The sequence below is a fragment of the Chlamydotis macqueenii genome, chromosome 15 (assembly GCF_036417535.1).
Source record: "Chlamydotis macqueenii isolate bChlMac1 chromosome 15, bChlMac1.mat, whole genome shotgun sequence".
NCBI classification, from domain to species: domain Eukaryota; kingdom Metazoa; phylum Chordata; class Aves; order Otidiformes; family Otididae; genus Chlamydotis; species Chlamydotis macqueenii.
Window position 1 is genome coordinate 13,851,179 of NC_141570.1, and position 24,226 is coordinate 13,875,404.

The 24,226-nt window shown below is 46.1% G+C and overlaps 1 protein-coding gene across 2 annotated transcripts in view; it reads left to right on the forward strand.

Moving 5' to 3' along the window:
- Nucleotides 1-22,116, forward strand: part of IFT38 (intraflagellar transport 38) — a 65,639-nt gene extending 43,523 nt beyond the window's left edge. The window contains exons 10-13 of one of the 2 annotated variants that reach the window (XM_086759893.1): nucleotides 9,909-10,016; nucleotides 19,282-19,337; nucleotides 21,253-21,306; nucleotides 21,814-22,116. In XM_086759893.1, the coding sequence (XP_086616019.1) occupies nucleotides 9,909-10,016; nucleotides 19,282-19,337; nucleotides 21,253-21,306; nucleotides 21,814-21,963 (368 nt within the window). In that variant the 3' untranslated portion in view covers nucleotides 21,964-22,116. The remainder of the gene's footprint in view (nucleotides 1-9,908; nucleotides 10,017-19,281; nucleotides 19,338-21,252; nucleotides 21,307-21,813) is intronic. The other variant, XM_086759894.1, reaches the window with a different exon arrangement.
- The last annotated feature ends 2,110 nt before the right edge of the window (nucleotides 22,117-24,226 follow it).

A 24,226-nucleotide genomic window follows, 5' to 3' on the forward strand; every position in this document is an offset into this window, starting at 1 on the left:
TATCAAAGCCTGTACAGGCTAGCTGTGGGCACAGCCCTTCTTCCAGCACGATGGCATTGCTGATGAAAGGCTGATTTGCGAACAAACTCTCACAGATTAAAAACTCTAATCTTGAAATGCTCTTTAATACCACTGCTCTGCAAAGCGGGGACCACGTTTGCCTGCTTGCACTTGCTTGAATTTAGTGTATCTGCAAAATGTGAATGCAATTAAAATTTGGGTGTTTTCTTTTTTTTCTAAACTTGCTTTTAATTCATTAGAATTCTAGCTGAGGATCAGAAGGGAATAATAACCTCTTGAGATTCTGCTAAAAGCTAACAAACCAGATTTTGCTGCTTTTGAGCCAAGCATCAGGAAGAACTTCCTCATTAATTACTCCTGTGAATTTAATATTCCAATATGTGCATTTTTATATGGTAGTGGGGAAAAGGTAGAAGGGGAGTTAATTCTCAGGATCAGAGGGAGAGTTCATGAAAGCTGAAATGGAGTAAGGACATAAAAGTTGCGCTTCACAGTTTGTTTGCTGGCAGAGATTTTCAGAGCAAGCTCATAAAAGAGGAAATTCACTAATTTCTGCCTATCTTTGATCTCATCTTCTTATGTTGATGCAGTAAAAAATGAAGAGGTTTTAGCTGAAACATAGGATTTGTAATATAAATTACAGGAATGTGGAATGGTTTCAAAGATTTGCTTGAGTGAAAAAGTCCAGGTCCTGCTATTTGGCAGTTTCCAGGGTAAATAAGTTCAAGAGGAGAACATCATCTATCATCAGTAATTAGCATTATGAAGTATAACATGAAAATTTGCTGACCTGCTTTCTCCTTGTCTGTGGATTTTCCTTGGAAAACTATTAGTCATTTTGCGTAAGTGAAATAATATGAATCTTGCCTTTTAGTGAGTGATTTAACTGCCACCTAAGAATACGTGATTATGACTTTTAATGACTTCAAAATACTGCCGCAATACATCTTTATTCAGGTATTTAGTTATCATAATTAGTAATTTTTCTAGTGACAAGAGTACCAAGATCCTGTTTTTCAGTGCTGGCTCATTTGTTGACTGTCCCATCACCTTGGAAAATCAAGTCATCTTTGTCAGCTCCGCTCTGCCTCTGTCTGCATACAGTGTGGAAGTCTGCAGAGGTGTAACCGAGACAATAAATTTGGTTCTCGGAGGCTGTTTCCCCACTTTCATTACCGAGTGCCGTAATGTTAATTTAATGAATGTTGTAAAGCTCTCTGAGACCAGTTTGCTAACACATCAGGTACCAGGTAGTGCTATCCCCTTAGACCAGACCCTGCTCTCCTCCTCTTAGTTCAATTCTCCTCCTTAATTAGTTCAATTATGCCCTTTATACAATTCAAAACCAATACACTTGCTTTGGTAAGAGAATGCAGAGGTTAGTGTCTTAAATAGCATAGGGATATTTTTTAGGGATATTATTATTTTTAGGGATATTAGGGATATTTTTACAGAGCGGTTACATTGATCTCAAGCTCCGAGTCACAAGAAGGATCTTTCAAAGAGGAAGCAAAGGAACAGCATCGCTGAACAGCTTTGCCTGCCCTCCACCGCTCCCCCAAAGGTTAATAGTGAAACTCACACCAGGAATGTGAAGTGAGATAAGGGATGGAGCTTCTGCCGCAGGGGATTCCCGAGGGCCCTACGGCCTTGGTCTGGCAGTCAGTGATTTTATCACTGTGAGCGTTTTCTGTTTTGTGGGGACATGGTGCAAAGTGCTACAGGCGTGAGCACTTAAACCTTCTTTCGCCTGTGTTTGGAGATTCTGCGTGCTACAATATGTGCCCTGTTAATGAGACAGACACAAGGAAGACCAAAGAGGGCTTGTCACCATCAGAAACATCTTTCTGAAGCAGGTTTGGGAAGGAAAAAGTACATGCTTATTCCGCTTGCGTTTTTGAGTAATGCCTCACACACAAAGCCAAGAGCTTTTGTGCTGCATTGTCTTACACCTTCAGTTTGTCAGAAAACTCAGGACTTTGCTGTCTAGGCCTTCAAACCAGCAAATACATCGTGACTGCTCGCAGGACTGTTGAAGCAGACCCTGCTCTGACTTGGCCTTGCTCACAGAAGAGGATCTGGAGATGAAGAGTTTGTTTCTTCCCCTCTCAGCCGGGCTCAGAGGAAGGCAGGCAGGCTGGCCTGGTGTCTCTCACCATCTCAAGACTCTATGGCTGGATGTTCAAGGTCTGGGGTGGTAGAGATGAGCTTTGTTGGAACAAATTCATTGCTTTCCTGCGCAGAAGGGTGGCACGGGGCCAGCACCTCCTGCAAGGGACTCTCTGACTCTCGTTAAACTTTGCCCCAGAGAGCTGCAAAACTCTTAATGAGGCTCTTCTAACAGCATGGGCTGGAGTCCGGTGATAAATTTGTTAAGGTTAACTGATAAAAGTCAGCATCCACTCTGTCCCTGTAAGCACTCTTACCTTCTCACATACCATCTAATTGATGCAGTTCTCTCATTGTCTGGAGCCTTTGACCTTTATCTCCTGTTAATTTGGTACGAAGGGGTGCAAATTAACAGTTCATTTACCTGCAGCAGGAGTTCTGGACAGCTCTCAGTTGAGATTCAGGCTGAACTAACACCAGAGAAACACAAATCCTGTAAAGAGTGGTGGAATGTAGTTTGATTAGCACCAGTCTGTGTTAACAAGGTAGCAAGCCAATGGATGTGGTACGTGCATAAAATTTGCAAAAATGTTTAGTATAATTCAGAAACAACCTGGTTCTTTTTTTCTTTGCTAGCATACATTGCGAATCATCTTCTATTTTCTGACGGAGCATCTCCGTAAAACCAGAAAAAAAGAAAAGCTAACCCTAAGTTATATAAAAAAACCATTCTTAAGTTACATAAAGATGTTGACCTATAGATACAGATCAGGCTTTGAGTATTGTTTGCATGATGAAAATAAATGCAATTAAGGATTTGCAGCAGCACAGAAGTGTTTTTGTGATGAGCAGTAAGTAAATTACTGTTATTTTTGTAATTTTCTTTCACATAAGATGCTCTTAGAGAAACCAATACAGGATGTGGTGTTTTTCACAGCGTGCTGCCCTTGAGCCGCATCCAGGGCTGGTGCGGGGTAAGAAATGCCGACTGACGGAAACTCAGGGCTTGGTTTCATTGTGGTTAATGGAACAGTGCCTCTCAAACATCATATTAGACACTGCTCAGGTGAAGCGCTGCCCTCTGTGAAAGCTTTTGATAGAGCTATTGTCAGCTGTAGGTATGTGAAGAGTTTCTCTGGTAATGGTTTGGAGTGAGACGACAAGGCGAGGAAGGTCACTGACCTTCAAGAAGTTTCTTCAGGTTCATCTAAGGTTGAAAAAACATGTTTGCTGAGCAAAAAGTAACAAGTGGAAATGTTCCTAGACTGAAATACTTTTTTTTTTTTTTTTTCAGAGTAGTCAGCTTATGTCACTTACAGATTTTTCTTTCTTTTTTTTTTTACACACTTTTTCACTTGTGTTTTTTCTCATTCTTTCTTTTTAAGGTGTTTTTTTTTTTTTGACAGTTTCAAAGCAAACTGTATAAACTACAGTTTAAAAAATAGTCAAATATTTTGGTTTGAAAATATAAACATAAACCTTTTGAATTTTTCAGAATATTTTCTGTATTTCTTTTAGGTAACACTATGCCCAGTTTTTTTTGGTTTTTTTTTGTTTTTTTTTTTTTTTTTTGGAACAGCACTTTCTCCTGTGCTGTTACATTCAGCTCACCCTGCGTACTCTTGCTCGGTCTGTAGGATGAAGAAACACCCATGTTACACAGCATTTTGAAATTTGCACTGCTTCAGTATTGTTCAGCAGTAGCCACAGGATTAACTGGCGCTCCTGGAGAGCTTCAGTTCTGCTCAATGCACAACCAAAGTGTTTCCTCAGCTGGTTCTGCGTGCCGAGCTAACTCTTTATTTGGGAGGAGACTGATCAGTAGTGCCTGTTGTGACAGGACGAGGGGTAATGGTTTTAAAATAGAGGGAGGCAGATTCAGACTGGACATAAGGAAAAAATGTTTTACACTGAGGGTGGTGGAGCACTGTCCCAGGTTGCCCAGCGAGGCGGTGGATGCCCCATCCCTGGAAACATTCCAGGCCAGGTTGGTTGGGGCTCTGAGCAACCTGATCTGGTTGGAGATGTCCCTGCTCCTGGCAGGGGGTTGGACTGGGTGGGCTTTAACGCTCCCTTCCCACACAAACCCTTCTGTAATTCTGTTTTCGGACAGCCAAGCAAAATGTGCTCAGCTCTGTTGTCTTGCGCAGTTAAAACAGAGCAAATAGATTTGGACAGCAAATCACGTGACGCTGTTGCAATTTGGTGCTGCACTGAATCTCTTCTACTCCAGAACTGATGCTTTAAAATCCGACAGCAGATAAATAAAAAGCCCCGTTGCAACAACTGTGGCATTTGAAGTATGGCAGCGAGTCTGGGTGAGTCCCACAAGGACGAGATGCCTGAATGACATCGCTAATGCTCACCACTGTCACCAGCAAGGTGCTCAGACCATCCATCTTCTAACAGAAACTTGGAATTTGTCCACTATAGTCTTGTGTTGTGCTTGTTAAATAATTGCAAATTCATGTTCTAATTTAATAGTACTTTGATGGATTTGGGGCTTTTAAGATCATTAGATATAGTTATGGTCACCGAATACGACCTCTCTATAAAATGGGCCAAAAAATATCTTAGCTACTTATTCCCGTGCCAGGACTACAAATCTCAGTTTAAATGGAGCTTGTCATTGAGAGTTAGTTTTAATTATTTTGAGTGACAGAGACCTATTGTTTCCCTGGGCAGTGGTTAATCATCCTTACTGTTAAACACTGGAGTTTGGATATTGTAGCTATAGACCATTTCAAAATGACCAAGCGAGGTAAGAAAGCGCGCTTAGACCTCTACAGCCCGCTGGTTGGTGTTTGTTGGTGTGTTTGGCCCGGTTTGAGTACACGCGGCTCTGAACGACCAGGCTTTACGCTGAAGTTAGTAGGAGCCACACGTGTCTGGACCTTGACCAGCAGCTCTCAGTACCAGGATGAATTTTTCTTAGCAGTCAGACAAAGGATCTCAGTTTTGTGCTAAGGACAAAGGACGTTCCTGACTTTTAATATATATTTATTCATATATCAAGGCTTTTCTTCCTGTTTGAGTTTGTAAGTATTTGGGCTGAGGTACACAAGTAGTGTCTCTGAGTTTAGTGAAATGTGAGTATGGGTTTGGTAGAACCGAGGCTTTCAGGTGGGAACTGAACTTCCCTCTCCTTTTGATGACACTAAAATCGCATCCACCCCCTTTTTTTTTTTAATTATTATTTCCTGTTCTAAATTTTCATGTTAATTATTAAATGGATTTCATTTTAGATCAAGTGGCTGTCAGTTGCCCACTTGATTTTTCTCATGATTGTTTTTTCACCAAAATCAACATCCCGCTGAATCCAGTAATTGCTGTGGAGCCAGCGCCGGTGTTTTCAAAGCAGTGATTTAATTATGAAATTGAACATGCTAAACAACACTTACATCTAATTCTAAAGCATATCAATAAACGATGTCCTTGGTGCTCATTATCTTCACCACGGTACCTTCTTATTTTCCAGTTGGATACGTTTACTTGAATATTTATGCAAACTAACAAATCTGTAATGAAATCACTGGTAAGTTATTAAATCATGCTGGTTTTCCTTCGAGCATTGCAAATTACCAAAAATTAAATCATTTAAATACAGTATTATCGGTCCAGGTATCTGCTCGGGCTTTTTCTGGAAGTAGGTGTACTTTGGGACAAATAACGCGTCTTCCAAGAGCGGTGTTTTTCGGTTGTTACCTGTACTTTTTGCAGCTGGACTGCTTTAAATGAAACTAATTTAGCTGACTGAAACCCACCTTTATGAGATGGAGATGTTGAAATGTGAGGCAAGCGGAGTTTAAAGTCCCAGTACGTTCTCTCTCGGGTAGCCTGGTATTTTGCCAGTATTCTCCGTGTAAATCACAGCAGTGGGGACACGGGCCAAACCCAGTGTATAGAGTTGTTCTCTTTATTACCTTTTCACAGTAAAAACACAGGAGCTTGTTAAAATACCAGCCTTAGGCTCCAGTAAGCTGCCAACGTTGGCCAAAATTTGGGTGTGTGGATTACTGAATAGCAATTTGTTGTGAAAAGTCAAATAATCTTCACATAAACCCATGCAAGTCTCATAAGCCAGCTTCGTTAGCATGTGTTCTGTACTCCATGTACTAGTACGTGGGAATTTGTAGTAATACGCTTTATTATATTTGTTGTTTTATGCTGATACTAAAGAGAATGTACATTTTCTCCATAAATAATGTCCCTTGTCTCCCTGGAATTGACGCCTTGTAATTCCTGTTACGCAGTGTGACACAGATGTGGTTGTGACTTCTCCTGGGGCAACAAGTAGTTTCCTTCCATGTGTTGTTAAATTAAACTTTCTGAATTATCACCTTTTTATGAATATCAACAATATTTTATTGAAAACTGGACACGCTGGGCATGTACAACAAGGGATGAGGGATGGTGGAACCCTGTAGTGCTCTAGCTAGGACAGGTCACCCAGCATTGGACCAGTCTGCCATTTAATCCTGCGAAGAAGCCTGGACTCAGCTTGTCTTTATCTTCTGTATTGAAATACATTTCCAGTAATGTGTTCTGCTTCTGTGTCCTTGGGATTTTGGCCCAGTAGGGTTCTGCTCAGCTGATGATTATACTGGACAGAGCTGGGCTTGGTGATAGGCCTGGGTTAGAGCAATACATTTATTTTTTTAAGTGTAAAAAGTGCTCGATGTCTTTCCAAGTGGTGCGCGGGAGGCTTTGAGGTAGAAACATTACTGAATTTACATTTGCGGCTGCCATTTTGCTGATCTTCTGGCGTGCGTTCCCTATAGCGATGCTTCGTGTTGGGGTATGTGCATCAGAATTCTGCCTAGACTGCTCAAAGAAAATCCAGACTCTCAATGTAGATCTGTAACAAGACTTGTTTCAGAGTCACAGCTCAGTAGGAGAAGTTATGCGCTGTGTTTCTATGCTGATACTTCACCTGATCAATCTTCTCTTCATTTGTATTGGAAAGTAATCCAGGACTTTTGGAGGCGTAAATGAAAGCTGGGTGTACAGTTGCTACTGGCTTGGCTTTTCAAGCGTGCTTTGAAAGAGAAGAGGTAGAGCTGAGGCGCAAGGCCTGGTTTTCTGGGACTTGCCAGAGGTATTCTGTGGCATCCACACATGGGCTGAGCGGTGGAAAACCATGGCTTCATTGCTGACAGGCGAGAATGAAATCCTCTGAGTTAGTGGGGGAGAAGGCTAAAAGAAATAGTGTGAGAAAGAGGGGATTGAGAATAGCGTAGAGAACCTGAGGGAAAGAAGAGAAGGGCTGGGTGAGGGCTGTGGGTGAAAGCTGTGTTTAAACCATTTCCTTTCATAAAGCAGCAGCCTGGGGTCTTCCAGCCACTCGTTCTCTCTCCGCAGTAGGTATCACTTCTGTTCACCATGGGATCTTCCTGCATGTCCCACTTTGCAACAAAAAGATACTATAGGGAATTATACGATGAAATGAGCTTCCTTTTTCGAGTTAAAATGGGTCAGAAATGGCTGAGTGCCCAGGAGTGTGCTCCAGGGAGCTGGAAGGGTTCAGGAGAGCACTGAGCCATCGATGTGGGTCGTTAGGGAAGAGCACTGCTGCGTACAGCAGAAGGAAGATGGCAGATTCGTTCCCGTTTATTCTTGTCTTCTTACTACTGCTTTGTCCCAAGGGAAATATATTTTACACGTTATATCTGAGAGTCTGTTACCACAAAAAGTTTAAAAACAAAGGTTTCCAGAAAAGTGAAGTGTAAAATTTGTGCCCTGTGTTGTTACAGCCGTGCCCCTAACCAGAGCAGAACGGCATCGCTGTGCGGTGTTAGCTGGGTTGGCCGCTTTGGCTTGTCAGCGGAGAGCACTTGCTCCATTAGTTCCCATCTCAGCTGGCAGCTCCTGCTCAGGAGATCCCAGCGAGAGGCAGAAGGTGCTAATGGGGATGAAATAGAAGTGGTTTGGCAAAGGAATCTGCGGGGCTCTCTGCAGCATCCTCAGCTCTGGCTGGTAGTGCTGCGTAACAGGATGAACTCAAGTGGCTAAATCTGACAGGGAGGAATTGCTGCTCAAAAAAAAAAAGAAGGAAAAAAGCCCACAAAATAAGGAGGAGGGCGTTTTCATAGTACCAGTAACAGCCATTGCAGATGAGGTAGTCTCGCTCTTGAACACACAGAGCATGAACCTGCATTTTAGGTTCCATGTAGCTCTTCCCAAGGAGTTTGCCTGGGCAAGAGCTGAACAAAACCTCGCTTTCCTGAATACTAGGTGACAGAAACAGTATTCAGGTCACACAGCCGTGAGTGATTCCTTCACTCGCCAAAGAAGAAAGCGAAACGCAAATAGAAATTGTAGCTAATGTTGCTGGAGCCTCGTAACCTTACCAGGGTACCCAATAGATCCCTTGCTGTTTTGTCATTAACTTAATATTGCAATGAAAAAGATTAGGAAAAAATGTCTAATATTTGTAAATTGCCCAATGATTAAATATTGCAAAGATGTGTTAGCTCATTACTAATCATAATTAAAGTAGTCATTTCCATTTTCAGCTCAGACATGTGTGTAATTAAATGTACCTGGGAAAAAATTGCCAGTTTTCCCTAAACAATGAGCAGCTATTGTTGCTACGCGGGGCGCTGACCTCGCGAGGAGTCCAGCTGGGTTTGCCACGGCGGGGCTGGTCCGGCAGCTCCTGCAGGCAGGTGTCACGCGGTTTGCAAGGTGGTAGGAAGTGAGGATCCGGCTCACGGATGGAGCGTTTGAGGGCAGTAAATAATCACAAGTGGGCAGCGGCTGGGAAGCAGAGCTTGGTCTTCGTGAGCCAAGGAGCTCGCACAAGCAGGCTGGTGTGAACGAGGAGAAAGGGAGAAATGGGATAGAAGGAGACTTAACCGGAGCAGAGCCTGCTCCAGACTTCCCACACGCTTCTGCGCCAACTTTCCACCCGCTCTTTGATTTCAGAATAGGCTCAGAGGAGAATCGGTTTGACCATGCATGTGAACCTCAAGGCAGGACTCGTGCAGCTGACATGGAGAACAGTCTTCCCTTTTCTTCACGGGTGCTTTTAAGTATCTGAAGACTTTTGTCATCGTTTAAAACATCTGAAGGACAATTTAAGTCAAATCCTTTTTGTTTGTTCCCATTTGGTGACTGGGGAACTGGGAGTAAGGGGCGAAGTAGGCTTTAGTTTGGATAGGGAAGAAGAAAACAAAGGCAGATTATGAAAATATTTGAAGAAGTTCCTGCATCTTGGGAAGCTTTGCTGTCTCTCCAGGCATCTCTGGTTTGGCTGTAACTGCTTTCATTAATCTGGGGATGTCTCGCTGTGCTTTTCTAACCTATGATTGAATGAAAGGCAATGATTCTAAGGGGACAGGGTTTGATACTGCTTATGTCAGGGTAAAAGACTAGGAGATGCATTAATAATACCACACTTTCCAAATGCTTTTAAAAGCTTTTTATCTTTAAATCAGTTGCTGAAATAGCACCTGCTGACTGCACGTATGCTTCATGCCCAGGGAGTGTATTTAGAACACGAGCTTTATGGTACCACCTGAAGATTGTCCGAACACAATCGTTTATATTGCGCATTCTTTGGCACTTATGTGTAGAAGGATGCCTTCCTTACGGCATGGACGTTGGCTGTTGCCCTGTGCTTGTCAGTAGAACCAATGCTCTGTCTGCGACCACATTTTTAATTAGTCTTGGACTTAAACAAATGTGGAGACTCCTAGCGTCTCTGGTGCCCAACTGCTGTTCTGAGTTGTGAGCTGGCTTGAGTGATACTTATCTTCTCCTTTTGTTTTAACCAGATAACGATGATTCTGATGTAGAGATTCAAGAGGATGAAGGATCCAATAGTGAAGCGGAAGACAGGCAGATTGTGAAGCACCACACCGCCACGGAAACTCTACTGCAAGGTATCGTAACCTCAGTTGCCTTTATTCAGAAGGATGTGCTGGAATGATCAGAGTAACCTTAAATGTAAGAAGACCCTCTTATCGTTCAAGGACACTGGCACTGCGCGGTTCTTGTGAGCTGTAAGGATTGTGTCTTGTGGAAAAAAACATGGTGCTGTCAGGAGAGCAAATTAAGGAAAAAAGTACCATGTGAGGAAAATCCTTCCTTGTTATTGTCTTGCAGATTCTGAGGTAGCTTTATACAAAGCCTTAGAAGGGTCATAGTATTTCTCATTGCGAAGTATTTCCTTCCCTTTAGCTTTTGACACTGTTCTAGTAGGGTCTCCTTCAAAAGGAGGCTACAGCGAGTCCATAAAGCCGCTTGTACTGACACAGTCATGGGTGCGACACACCTGAGGGATTTCCTTCAGGAAAGGACGCCTGGCTTCTGCTGCTCTTCACGTGGAGTGGAACTGCAGCCTCTGGCTGCTGATTCCTCTGGCACCCTGGTCTGTCTGGGGGTCTGTGTTTCACTTAGGCAGAAAAAGAAACGTTCTGCTTGGTCTGTAGTCAAGCAAAATGAAACCAGAAAATCAGCTTAGTTCTCCTCGGCATTCTTGTTAGCAGTGAGTGATTGACCATCAGCAAAAGTCTCTCTGGGATTTGGATGAAGTGCCCGACTGGGTAATTTCATGTGCCACTACTTCTGCTGAAACCTCTTACTTAGATAAACTGCAAATTTCTGTGGTTTATGAGTTGAATTCTGCTCTCCCCTCTCTGACTGAGACCAGAGCAAGAAGCTGAAGTTCTCCAGTCAATATAATTCAAGCATTTATCCTCAGTTCCTCTGTTTTTCATCAAACTTGGAAATTCTTGAAAAGTATTAGAAATGCTAATATTCACTAAGGATTTTTACATCGCTGTTTCTCAAGGGAAGGTTTGTATGTGGTTTTTAGATCTTTGGGTGTGACTACGTAACAATCTGTGATGCCTCATCTCAGAGGACACCGTAACCTAGTGATATGAGCATGGGCTGCAGCCAGAACCAGCTCTTAATATCAGTTTTTGGAGCAAAAAGCTTTGTAATAAAAGTTGTAGGTTTTGTTCCAAGTGGAATTTTGTCCAGGAAGAGCTTTGTTATCATTAATTACTTATGGGAGACTCAGCATTAGCTTGTCAGACATAAAGCAAGCAGTTCAAATCCCTGAGATGTTTTCTCTGCGGTGCTATTTAGATTGCTTTCGTAGGTCTCTTCCTAGTGTTTAGTGAACTACTACTGGCAGATAATTATCCTCTGACTTCCATGTACTCTGAGCGTGCTGTTTGCTGACTGCACAGTCGCCATCCCCATCTTCGCTCTCCTGATGTCTGTGTAAGTCGGAGGCCTCCCTCAGCTCTCTGTCCTTTTTTTGCCTCTCACCTGCTGGGAGCTGCTGAAGCAGCTCTGGTATGTTGAATGGCTCCTGAGATGCCACGTACAGGTCCTCCAGAAGGAGTAAATTTGTGTTCCCCCCATTCTGACTCACAACATTTCAGTCCTGCAGTGCTCCCGTGCAATCTCTGCTGGCAAGGACAGATGCAAACATTGTTAGGCTCTTAAGGGAAGGACTTTTGGCTCGCTTTCCTGCTTTGCTAAGGATACTCATCATCATCTTGGGCAAGTCGCCCAGCTGCTCTAGCTGTAGCTACACTGTGAGATTAACAGCGGGCTCTCTGGCCATACCGCTGGCTTCGGTTCAAAACGTCGACGGTTTTTGCTTAGGAAAACTCAACCTTGAGAATTGGAGTGAGCCCACTCAGTCCTGCCCATTCTTATTTGTCCAGAACACTGGGGCAAAAGCGTGGACTGTACCAAGGCACACCAGTCAGGCCAAAGCTTTCCCTTGGGAGCTGCAGCCTGACCCAGAGCACATGCTGACATCACGAGCAGTCCCAGCCTTGAGAGCAGGCTCAGATCTGCAGCTCTCCATCTGTGTAGAGAGGCCCCTGTGCTCCAGGTCCCTCATCGACAGTGAAGTCAGATGGTTGACTGTGTGACCCTCACCAGCTGAAGTGCTGGAGGCATGTCAGGACCTGAGATTAATGTCAGGTGCATCAGCTTTTTAGGAAATCAGGCCTGAACATTCACTGGCTGTTTGTTGTTAAACACACCAAGAATCTGTGCATATTCTTCAGCCCAGGTAGTTTGCATTTAAAGTATATTTAATTATTAAGGCAGCTAACAAGAACATTATTTTTATTAATTACTGCTTTTTTCCTTGACTCAATTCAAGATATTTCAATCACTTTCTTTTGAAGCTTTGTGTCTTCTTCCATGATGGTGGTTCTGACCGTGTTTGCTCTCAGACTAAGGAGGAACGCTCCGCTGTGGTCTGTTCCTGTAGTTGCTGAGATTCACTTTTACATCTCTAATTTCCAGGTTATTAGTATCATAAGGGAAGACGTCCTCGCTCTGGCTGTAATAGGGGGACAGGTATCCCAGTATGTTTTGCCATTATAGATTGATTCTCAGGGAGAGATAATCTCTCTTATTAGGCCACTTGGTATAATTGAGAAAAATCAACATGCTTTCGCCCTCAAGAGTCCTTTCATCAGGTTTTTCCCGATGCAGCAAAATTCAGACTAAATGCAGCTTTGACAATATTGCTCCTGGTTTTATTCTTTCAGGCAATTAAAAGATTTGAAGGTATAGGATTCAGTCTCCCATGGAGCAGAAAAGTGTGTTAGCTGGGGGAGACAAGGCAGGTTGCTAGCTCCTGTGGTGCGGAGAGAAAATCGAACCCCTATTCCTCACGTGCAAAGAGGAAGAGGCAGGAGCAGGTGAAGGAGGAAGCTGTAACGCGCTATGGAGATCCTGTCTCCTTTGAGTTCAGTTCTTCTGGTTCAACGATACAGGAAACCCAGCTTTAGGAAGGGCAGGGAGGTTTCTGTACAAGGAGGGAGCAGGCATGGAGGTGAAAATAAATGGCTGGGAGGACAGTCATCCTAGAGAATACATTGGTTTATCATCGATAACTTTTAATTTTAACTCTGTCAATGCGCATAAAAATTCATACCCGCTTTTATTCTGTCTGGCAATAGAGAAGTGAGGCTGTTAGGCAAAAAAAATAGATGCATGGACTTCCCTGCAGTCGAACCGTGAGTTAGTGATGGCGTTTGGAGTAAGACTCTTGTTTTGTCAGAGCGCCAAAGAAAAAGAAATTCTTGCAGTGTTGAAGGTCTCAACCATGTGCAATGTAGAGAAAGCTCTTGCCTGAAACAGGCCATAAAACAGTAGTTTGCAGCAGGGTGGTTGTTCCTGTGCAGATGGGTTGAATATCAGGGTAAAGAGTGCAAAGCCTTGTCCTAGGAATGAAGAAGCTGCCGTTTGGGGTCAGGCGTAAGGTCCAGCTAGCCTGGTCTTCTGTCGCCAGCACTGGCTGAAAGAAGATGCGTGGGGAAGAGAGTAGGGGCTTCCCTCAGGTTCCCTCCCATTCTCAAACTACTTCCACCCCCATCAGGATCTCCATTCATTTAGTCTAACCCTCAGTGGATTTGTTTGTTTGTTCCTAAGAAGGAGTCTGGTCTCCCCTTGAACTGAAGTGGATTTTTTCATCTGCGCTACCAAAAGTGGCAGATTTTGAAGTGGTGGTGTGCTTACGCCTGCAGATCCATCTTTCCAGTCTCATTTGGACCAGAGCTCCGAAATGCATTTTGGCATCGTGAGCAAATTCAGGATATCTTCTCCTTTGCAGTGATAGCACTGCCTGATTGGGTGGGCCGGAGCGGACTGGCACACAGTGTGCTTGTGACCAGGCAGGCAGTGGAAACGCTACTGAGTGAAGCAGAAATGATCCGTGCTTGCAGAACGGTGGAACTGTGCCTGCCTATAGTAAACCACCCTCTATTCCACGCTGCCGGGATCTTTCATCCTTTTATAATGTTGGTGTTAAGGGGCATTATTGTCCTGTTCGGACCACGGAGACCATTTCACTACAGAAACAGTACCAACTTCAGCCCCAATTGGTCTTTCTTGCCAGAAGACAGTTTTATAAAACTCAACAAACAATCAGTCCAAAGTCAGACAGTGAGAGCAGCTCTCTTGGAGCCTCTCGCCTTTGCAGGGCTGACCTGGAGGATCAGTGTGGTAACGATGTGCTGGCAGCCAGGTTAGCGAGCATGCTTGCTACTGAGTGGGTAAAATCTTTGCCTTCGCCTGCAGCGAGAAGAAATACATCTTTGGATGCAGCAGGTGAGAATAAAGGGGAACCAAATATGCATACAGAGCAGCATGTATCCAAAGCACGCTGATGGTGCCTTTGTGGCAGATACTTGGTGTTTTGAGAACGATGGTGATATTTAGCCTCCCTGTCTCAGTTTTCTTCTTAAGCTGGAGCTTGTGGTTATTAAGTAGGAGCTGGGCGGCAGACAGGTGGAAAGGGCCAAAGGTACCTTGCGTGCTGGGGGGAGGTTGTGGAGGCTGAACTAGCCCTCATTTGTTCAGTCCTGTAGAGAGAATTGGAGCTTTGACATGGTAGCAAGAAATCTTCCCAGGAGAGCCTGTGTTGTCCTGTTTCCAAATCCCTCTGTGTAGCACCCAAGCTGAAAAGTAGGAAAGCCTGGTCCTTGGTGGAAATGGTCAGACTCTGCTTGTGGAAATTCTCTCTCCAGCTCATGACCATGCTCAGACTTCTGCTATTGAATTTCTAAACTGTTTTCCTTCCCTCTAACCTCCCCAGGTGTGGAGGAGCCACACGTGCGGCTCATCAGTATGCAGGGGAGTGGAGGGATTCAATTAGGAATGTGCAACAGCTGCCTGTTCCTTGCTGGATGTCTTGTTCACATGGAGTTCCTGTGGCTGTCACCTGCCGAATTTTTAAAAAAGCATGTTAAATAACTAGGCTTTCTTTCCTTCTCTCTGGTTCCTAAAGGAAATCAGATCTCTGAGTCCAAGACCAAGAAACTTATACAAGTGCATTTATCTTTTATGTACAAGATTATAACAAATCTGCAGGTTTTCTCAAAATGTTGCCGCCTTCTCTGTTGTGGAAATGAGTCTTGATAAGAAAAACATGCTGAAGCCCACTGCAGTTGTCTAGGCACCATTCAAATGCTGTGTGATCCCATCCCTGATCTCTCAGCCTCATCCGTAGGGACAGCTGCATCTTGCTGGCACGCAGCTTAGTGCAGGATGTGGTGGTCTTCCTGAGTCATTCCCCCGAATCGGTCTGCTCAGAAACCCTTGAGAAACTGTGATCAGGGTCTCCCCACTGCTGCAGCCAACATGGAGTTAGCGTTGTTGAAAAACAGAAGAAAACGTTTTGTTCCGAATCATGCCACGCTTGATAAACGTAAGTGTCAGTAGGGAGGGTTTGCCAAGGGTCTGTTGCACACGCAAACTTCAAGAAACTGGCGGTGTCCTCCTGATGTGCCAGCAGTTCTAGCATGGCAAGACTCGAGTCTCAAAAATGTCAGGAACCTGCTGTTCACCTACTCAGTGGGGCTTGCAGGTGCTTTGCGTCTCATGCTTTCAGAGGCCAAAATAGATTCTGGTGTCTGTGTAGAAGGGAGAGCTGTAGGCCTGATACAGCGTCAAGTGGGCAGAAGAGAGTCAGATGTGAACAGCAGCCATGAGACAGGCTTTGCTGGGCACTGAACTCTTCCATGTGGGATTTGTGATTATTGTTTATAACCCCAGAGCTGCTTTCAAAATCCCCACCTGATTTCTTGGCAGTTAACAAGTACAGAGCAACAGAAACCAAAATCTCTTCTCTTCTAAGCTGGCTCTCTTCCTGATGGTTCTTCATGAACCCTGATGTTTGCAGCAGTCATTGGATGCGTTTGCCTTCACTCAAAGCCTGTGGAAGTGAGAGGAGTGGGTCTGGATTTCACACAAACCATGATGGTGGCAGAAGGCTGAGGCATAGGGAATGGGTCTGGCAGGAAGGTGTTTCGCTGCACGTGAGCAGGATTCAAGTTCTCCAGCTGTTTGATAATGTATGAAGTCAAGGGGAAAAATTTGGCAAATGTGGAAACACTAAAAAGGGACTGCAGTTTGGAACTGGCAGAAATGGATTTGTCTTAACTTGAAATAGAGCTTCCTCCCACTATCCCAGCACCTGCCCCCAACAGAGCTCTTTGTGTGCTTTGTGTCAGCGAAGTGCTCCCTGCGAGGGAGGAGGTGCTTCTGTACGCTTTCAGCCTGCAGTATGGCCGTTGCGACCCTGGACCTGGAGGAGGAGGAGATGTTGTAGAGCTGAAACGGTGGGGTTGAGAGAGGTGACTCGCTGCTGAGCAGATTTCCTTTTCATGGAGGGTGTAAGAAATAAATAGAGGTATGCTCATCTGGGCAGCAGCTGTAGTGTGCTTAATTAATCATTGTACTTTGGCAATGCCTAGAAAATGCTGCTGAGATCAGGGCCTTGTGCTAAGGGCTGCACTCACACTTAAGAGCGCAGTGCCAAGAGGAGATGCAGATCAGAAAGATTGATCACAGTTTTCTGCGTGCGGAGGTGATGCGGAGGGAAGGGGGGTGTTTTAGCTGGGCTCACGCTGTGAATTTGCATTAAGAGCTGGCGACTGAACTCAGATCTCCAAACGGGGTGCAAAATGTTTCAGCTGCAAATCTACCTTCCCCTCGTGGTAGGTTGTCCTAACCTCTCTGGTTAAGTGTCGCTTCTTGCGGGGGTTAACACATACCCACTGCTGGCTAAGAAGATGTAAATCATTCTTGTCCTGTGGATCCATTGTAGGCAGCTGCATGGGTTAGTACAACGGCAAGCGTCACACGCAGAGGAAAAATGGCAAATACTCACAGGCTTAACGCCGTGGATGCACGTTCACTTCTGATCTTTGATAGCTCACTAGCTGTAAACCGTGGTGATGCACGGAGATTGGATTTGAATCCAAAGGCGCAGTGAATTACAGTCCATTCGTTTCTAACGCTTTACCTAATTATCACTTTGTACATCCTGTCCCGGCTGAATTCACATTATCTGTAAGTAAACATAACAGGCGCTCTCCCGTGTGGAAGCTGTGGGAGCCTCTGTGGCCAGAGTGGTGCAGCACTAATGCCGCAGCAAGCTGAGCCCAGCTAAATTTAACCCAGGAAATTTCAAGTGCCGAACATCCCCGTACCTGCCCACTCTCCGTGTCCTGTGCAGATGACTCCTCTGGTTCCTGCCTCCCCGCCCCGCGCACACGGAAACGTGTCATGGCTGTCTGTCAGTCTGTCTCCCACACACGGAAACCCTGGGGGTTTACGATGTAAAAGCTAAAAAAAAAAAAAAGCTCCCTCCTTTGTCACGGAAGCTCTTCTAATGTGGAAAATCTGCTTTCTCTCCTGTTTAGTCTACTGCACAGCGCGCAACCTGAGCTCTAGGCCCTCTGCGTCCTGGGGCATCCCCTGTGAGCGTCCCAGGGTTGTGCTGCAGGACCTCACGCTGCTGATCCCACAGTCAGCAGTTCAAAGAGGCATTCCTGGCTTAAACCAGTGTAGGGATCAAAGTCTGCCGGTACCTGATTCTTGTCTTTCTCCTACTGGAAGCAGTTAGATGCCCCTAAGATGTCCTTACTGTGTCCGCTGATGGAAGAGCAGCACCCAGCAGACCTTCTGTTGGTATTCTCTAAGCTCTTCCCTTGGCATTTTTTGAACTGTCTTATTTCATCAGCTCTCCTTGTGCGATATCCTGATTCTCTTTTGTATTCAGGGTCTCTCTCAGCTTTTTGTCTTGTCAGGAGATTTTAGGAGCTCCCTGCTGCCTTCTGCTCTGAGGTAATAATTCCCCTATCTAACACTTTATGCTGAGCCTTCTACGTAGCAAAATTGTAGTTAAACTCTTAGAGCTATCTGTAGGCTCGGCAAAAATGTGATTCTGTTGTCATCTAACGATGTCGCTTGTAATTATCTCCAAATTTACATTGTTTAGTCTAGCTTATATTAGAGCAAATGTCACTAAAGCTTGAAGAGAGATCCTCTGTCTGGGAATCTTCTTATAATTCCATCTCTACTGCCTGTGTTATCAGCAACCGGATGGATAGAGGACACTGCTTTTTATTTAAAGATGTAAGATCCTTTAAATTATCTGCCTTGACACAGCAAGGGGTTTTTGGTGGCTTCTGGCTGAGTTAGCGAGCTTTTTGCTACAACTAACCCAAATCAGTCTGCAAAGGGGACGAAAGGGACCTGTCTTCTTCTGTACTTTGGAGGTACAAGAGGATTGACAGAACGTATTTTAAAGTTACTCTGTTTTCATGCTAAAAAATAAAATAGATTTTGTCTCGATTGGAAAAATCCATATTTGGCATAGAGAAAAGTGGAGATGACAGGAGATAAACAGATGGTGAAATGTGGTGGTCACAGTGGCACTGTTCAATAGGCATCCGGTTGGCGCTGGGTGGCTTCTGGTGGCTGCAGAAAGCAGGGCTGAGTCACCCAGTCTGCCCACACGCAGAATTTCTCCGGTCTCAACACCGCGATACCCATTCCCAACACCTTCCGGGCTCCCTTCTGGTAAAGGAGACCGTGCTAGCATCCTCTGCGTAGCCCAAAGTAACACAGCAAGGTGCGAGCGTGTTCTCCCTTTTCAGTGAGCTCCCTACAACCCCGAGATCTCCACCTGCCTTTTCAGATTTACACAGCCAACTCTCAGCAAGAAATTTTTGAGGTTTGCCTTGGCACTGCTTAGGATTCCTGGGAGATGTCAGTCCCTGCTGGAATATCAGAAAGGATCTGAGCATAGCGAGCTCTCTGAAGGACAGAAGGCTTGCCCCATGGAAAAGATGGGCTTTTGTGCACCAAAGGAAAGGAAGGAGTATGCCAGCTCACAGAAGTGTTTAGGTTGGAAGGGAGCTCTGGAGATCATCTAGTCCAACCCCTCTGCTCAGACAGGATCAGCTGGAGCAGGTTGTCCAGGACCACATCCAGTTGGGGTTTTAGTATCTCCATGGATGGAGATGCCGCAGCTTCTCTTGGCAACCTTGTTCCAGTGTTTGACCACCCTCACAGTTTCTTGTGTTCGTGGTATTGACATGTAATTGCCTTTTGTCCTGTCAGAACTGTCATGCTGGAATAAGGCAGCTCTGAAAATACCATCCTGATTGGAATTGCCTTCAGCCTTACCCTCCTCTACCTTCTCCTGAACTCTGAGGCTTAACAAGGGGTGGGGGTGACTTTACATGCATTGGGGTCTCATCCTGTCGCTGCCATTTGCTTAGTCCTTCAGAAGGTAAATCCTGAACTTCCTATTTCACTCTCTTGACGTTAACCATGAGCCAGCCTTTATGGTGATTCTCCTTGCGCTTGCAGGAAGAGCTGGTGCGCGGATCATAGGAACGATGCAAGGTGGAGACACGGAGGAAGATGTAAGTAACCACCCCATGTGCCTGCAGAGCTTCTGTGACAGTGCTTTAGAATGGCAGCCCTCTCCTCAGCTAAAGAAACACCTTTTTACCTGCTGAGCCTTCATATATGAGGCCTGCTTTTCCCCTCCTTTCCTCCTCTCATCTGCATAGGCACATTTTCCTATTTTTCTTTTGCTCTTAGAACCTCTGTGCGGTGCCCTGTGCGTTAACCTCAGCCTGCAGTGTGTAAGTAGCAGCACGCAGGCTGCGGGAATGCTGTGTTGTTGACCTGTTGGGGCGGAGTGCTGGGAGGAGGGGATCAGTATAGTGTAGCAGGAGTTAGACGCATGGATCTAAATCGCCCGTATTGCTCTAAAATCACATTCCTTGGAGCCCTCTGAGTGGCCTGTGCTAACAGACAGCATCACCAAGCTGCCAACTGGGAGCAGTGTGGGGAAGTCCTGTTCCCCCAGTGATGCAGGAATATTGTTTTGGAGAGTGCTAGTCAGCACAGACCAAAAGCGTGCTGGGGAATAGTACAAACACTTAAAAACTGTGATGATGGTGAACTGGTATTTGAACCTGTGCTGTCTAATGATTTCCTAGTGTAGATGTAGCCTTTCCGTCTCATTGCCCAGCAGACATGCCACCCAGTGCTGCCTTTCTAGATGAGGAGAGCTAGCTAGGAGTTCAGACGTCTTCTCTGGGCCCAGTAAGAAGCCCTGTGCTGCTGGGGGCTTACCTGCTCTCAGTACTGCCCTGCCTTTGTGGCATAGAAATTAAGCCACTCTGAAAAAAAAAAAATTGCTTTTTGAGAAATCCCTTCACAAAAGCCCCTTACAGACACCGGACCCTGAGGGAGCAAGCTGGCTTGGATCAGGACACGGAGGTTGATGGAGAAGTGAGCTAGCGTGACTCCAGGGTCCCCAGGAGAAGGTTTAAAATGGGAGAGAAGCGGATGGGGGAACGCACCTCTACAGGATGTAAGAATGGTGGGAAACTCCCAATGTTTGCCACCACATACAAAAGCCGTGGCTGCCTGGCGCTGCTGGGTTAGCCGTGCAAAGCTCTGGGCAAGCTATTTCTCCTCCAGGCAGAGCCAGAAGAGAGAAGCTACCACTGCTGTCAAGTGTCCGTTGCAGAGACCTGGAGGCATAGCGATAAGGGAGTTAAGTCTCGTGCTGGAGAGGGACGAGCTGCCCTTTCGTCCCATCATCACCTTTTCTCCAGAAAGAACTTGCAGGCCACGCTCTGTGGTTTGCTTCTGCCAGACTGGATGTGGTGAAGGCTGGCTGTTGCCTTCTCGGGAATGATTTATGCCCTTGGCATTCAGAGCCATTTCTCGGTAGGGTCAGGAGTGCCAGTGCCGTAGGTGAAGATGTTGCGACCTTCATCACGGTGCTGCCTCATTGTCCTTGGCTGTGTTCTTCCCGGATTTGGATAGTCACCCTCTGCAATTTCTCTACCCTGCTGACTTTGCTGTTCACAGCTTTCTCCTGTATCTCCCAGCACATCTAGATGTGGAAAGCCAAGGCCTTCAGTTTCTTATTGCTCTCAAAACTGCAGCACCTTCAGTTGTCTCATGGCTCTGCCCTCTTGGTACAGCAGGCACCAGGGCTGAGAGGCTTGCTTGTGGACCATTACATCTCTGTGCCTGAGATCAGGGAAGGGATCTGGTGAGGCTGGGTTGAATCCCTCAAAGAGTCAATCAGGTTATGGAGCTGAGAGCAGAGCAGGCTTCAGCCTGCCCCAGAGCCAGCAGCTGTGTGCCCAGCCTCTGTCACTTGCTGGCGTGGCATACGATGCCTGAGCTGTACCTGGCTTTACTGCCTTCTCCCCTGCTCCCATTCTGGTTACTTTCTGTTTTCTTTTATGTTCTTGTACTTTTTTTTCCCCTGCTCTGCCTCTCCCATTCTTTCCACTCTGGTGCTCCAAGGGGAGATCTGCCCCAGCACGGCCAGGCACGCGCAGGATCGTCACCAAGGCTCAGGTGGGTTTCTCTCCTGCAGTTAATTTTCTCTCACTACTCCCTGATTCTTCGGTCTCACGATAGGTGTGCTGCAAGCTTTTTAAAACCACAGATTCTGCAGAAGTCAGGGAGTTTGTTTCTGTCAGCCCTGTGAAGTGGGGAAGGAGGTTTGCAATAAATTGAATGGAGCAAAGTGGGGAGCTGCTGGTGAAAGCCACGTGGGCCGTTAGCTCCCAGAGGCGGCTGAGCTCTGGCTTTTCAATATCTTGGAAGGCCAGCAGCACAGCAGCCTGAGCTGGAACAAAGCCTCTTGCAGAATCTGCTGCTGCTGCCCAGAGCCAGTCCAAATCTGGATCCGTACCAGTCCAGACAAACCACTTTCCCCGTAGCATGAGGAGTGTGATTACGCAGTGCAGGGGAGGAAGCAGCTTAACGCCAGCCGGCACTGCCATCCTTTACTTCTGAGCTGGCAAAAGTGTCCTGCCATCTGGGAACTGAGCAGATCGTTAATTGTTTGCTTTCCTACAGGAGGACTCGGAGGATAGTGAGATTGACCTAGATGAAGATGAGGAGGAGGAGGATGATGTGGAAGATGACAGCATAGAAATCTCCCCGAGCAAATCCAGCCACCGAGCAAGGAAGCCAGAGCCACTAGAGGAAAGTGATAACGACTTCTGACCCTTTAGTAGCAGGACCAGAAGGCATCTGGAAAGATAAACTTTGGCGAGCTTGCAGGCCGGGAGCTAATATCCTGCCACTTGAAAAGCGCTTGTCAGCATGAGTTCAGGATTTGGTAAATAATGTTCATTAAACTTGAAAATTAAACTTGAATTGCCGGTCTTCTGCCTCTCAAAGCATGAGCGGTTTATCCGTAATGAGAATCGCAGTAATATGGAGCGCGGTTGTTTCCATAATTGCGTTAGAACTGGCCCTCATGCGCTGCAGTGCCAAAAGTCGCACTCCAGTGAGCATTGTGTGCTTGATTGCCCTGCACTTTATTATGTCCAAACAGATTTTTTTGGCTTAATAAAACGGGATGAAAAGCTGCTCTGGGGACGCTTAAATTGATTTTAAATCTGGTTTGAATCTGTTTATCCTAAACATATCCTTTACTTAATCCAGGGCTTGCCTCCACAAAGAGCAGCACCAGTTGCACTAAGGGAGTGGGAAACTCGTGAAGGGGCCCTCAAATAGCACTTTTGGGGCAGCATCTCCCAGTACTTCAGCTGTGTCACTGGGAATTGTTCGCAGACTTCAGTGGGCTGTGCTCGAGTGTTCTGAGAGCAGCTGTGTGAGACAGCACTGTAACGAAATCCAGATGAAATCAGCCTGTTAATTATGCTGGTACTTCTGGAGCAAGCTGAGATTGAGGCACTCAAACGGGCCAAAAGTTGGGCTTTTATTCAGTGAGTTATACTGGTGTCACCAGTGGAAGTGTGTTCAGGTGAACGCGAGAGCTGGAGTTTGTCTAGTGTGTTGCCTCTTCTCTTGTAGCTCTACTTTAGCATCACAACTTGTCTTCACGGGGGCAGAAGTCAGTGCTTGATTAGAAGAGTTCCTTTTGGTGGGAGTTCATCAGGGCAGACAAGAGCCCAGGCTGTTTTCCTGCCCTTCCCTTTTTTTACATCAGCAAAGTACTTTGCTTTCCTCCCCATCTGAAGTCTATAGTCAGGTCCAACCCTTCCTTCCCTCAGCGCAATGATGGAATACACGTGAGTTACTTGAAAAAGCAAGAGCTCTCTCATCTCTCTGTGTCTCTGACCCCAGGGGTGGAACCTTCCCACCCACAGCAGTTCCCCATCAGCAGAGCTCAGTGCTTGAAATGTCACGTCAAGGTGGGACAAAAGTTTACAGGTAAATACAGCGTGTGACAGTTAGGACGCCTCTTTCCACCCTGCAAAGTTATTTGGCATTTTGCACCTCACTTCAAAGGAAGCAGAGACAGAAGGTGGTGTTCTCATCCCCTCCCAGGGGATGAGAACATCCTGGTTTTAGGACCTGTTCTGAAAACATTTTTCCGTGTCACACAGGGAATCTGCTCCGGTCCTCCCTGTGTGCTGAGATTTATCTGAGCCATGAGAGAGATCTCCCATGAGACTGGGCCCAGTCCCCAAATCTGGGCTGCAGTTTCAGAGTTAGTTTTCTGTGTTATTTCCTGTATTGTAGGCTGAAATGGAAAGCTGCCTTGCGTGCACAGCCTCCTCGGGCAGCAGTGCCGCCTAGCCTTGCAGTGCAGGCGGTCAGGTTTGAGGGGGTAACTGTGCTTTGCATTGCAGCTTCTTGTGTCGCACATGAACAGCAGCGCTGTTAGCAGCCGCCTCCCAGGGGAAATGCACGCCCTGAGCACTTGATGCTTTCAGCTCAGAAGTGTTTGTGTATAGCCAGGTTACGTACGTGTGCGTGGAGATCGATTAAATATATTTCAGATTGTTGTTCAGCCCTGTTTCCTGGAGCTGCAGGGCACAGGAGCTGGCTTGGGGCTGTTGGTCACTCTCTCCTTTGGTTTCTCAGGTCACGTTTCAGCTCAGGGTTAGGCACGGGCTGTGGGCAGAGCTGGACCTGAGCCTCAGTCTGTCCTGAAATGATGATGAATGACTCGGTGTCACCGTATCCTGTTGGAGAGCCTGTGCCAGCCCCTGACACCTCATGGAAAAGCCGTGAGACCTCTTGTCACACCAGTACAGGGTGTGGGGTCTACACCCAGGGCAGCGAAGCACAGTGCACCCCAAACGTCACGTTTAATGACCCACAACCAAGAGAGGAAGGCAGCGCAAGGCGTCTTCTCAGCTAGGAACCAGTTTATTGCCAAGTATGTACATACTGCACAGCTCAGCCCAGAGTTTCTGCAGGATCAGCCCACAGAGGTCCCCGAGCAGTCGCTCGCTGCCCTGACTGCAGCAGCAGCATGGCTCAGGGTGGGCAGAGAGTGGGCAGTGGCTGA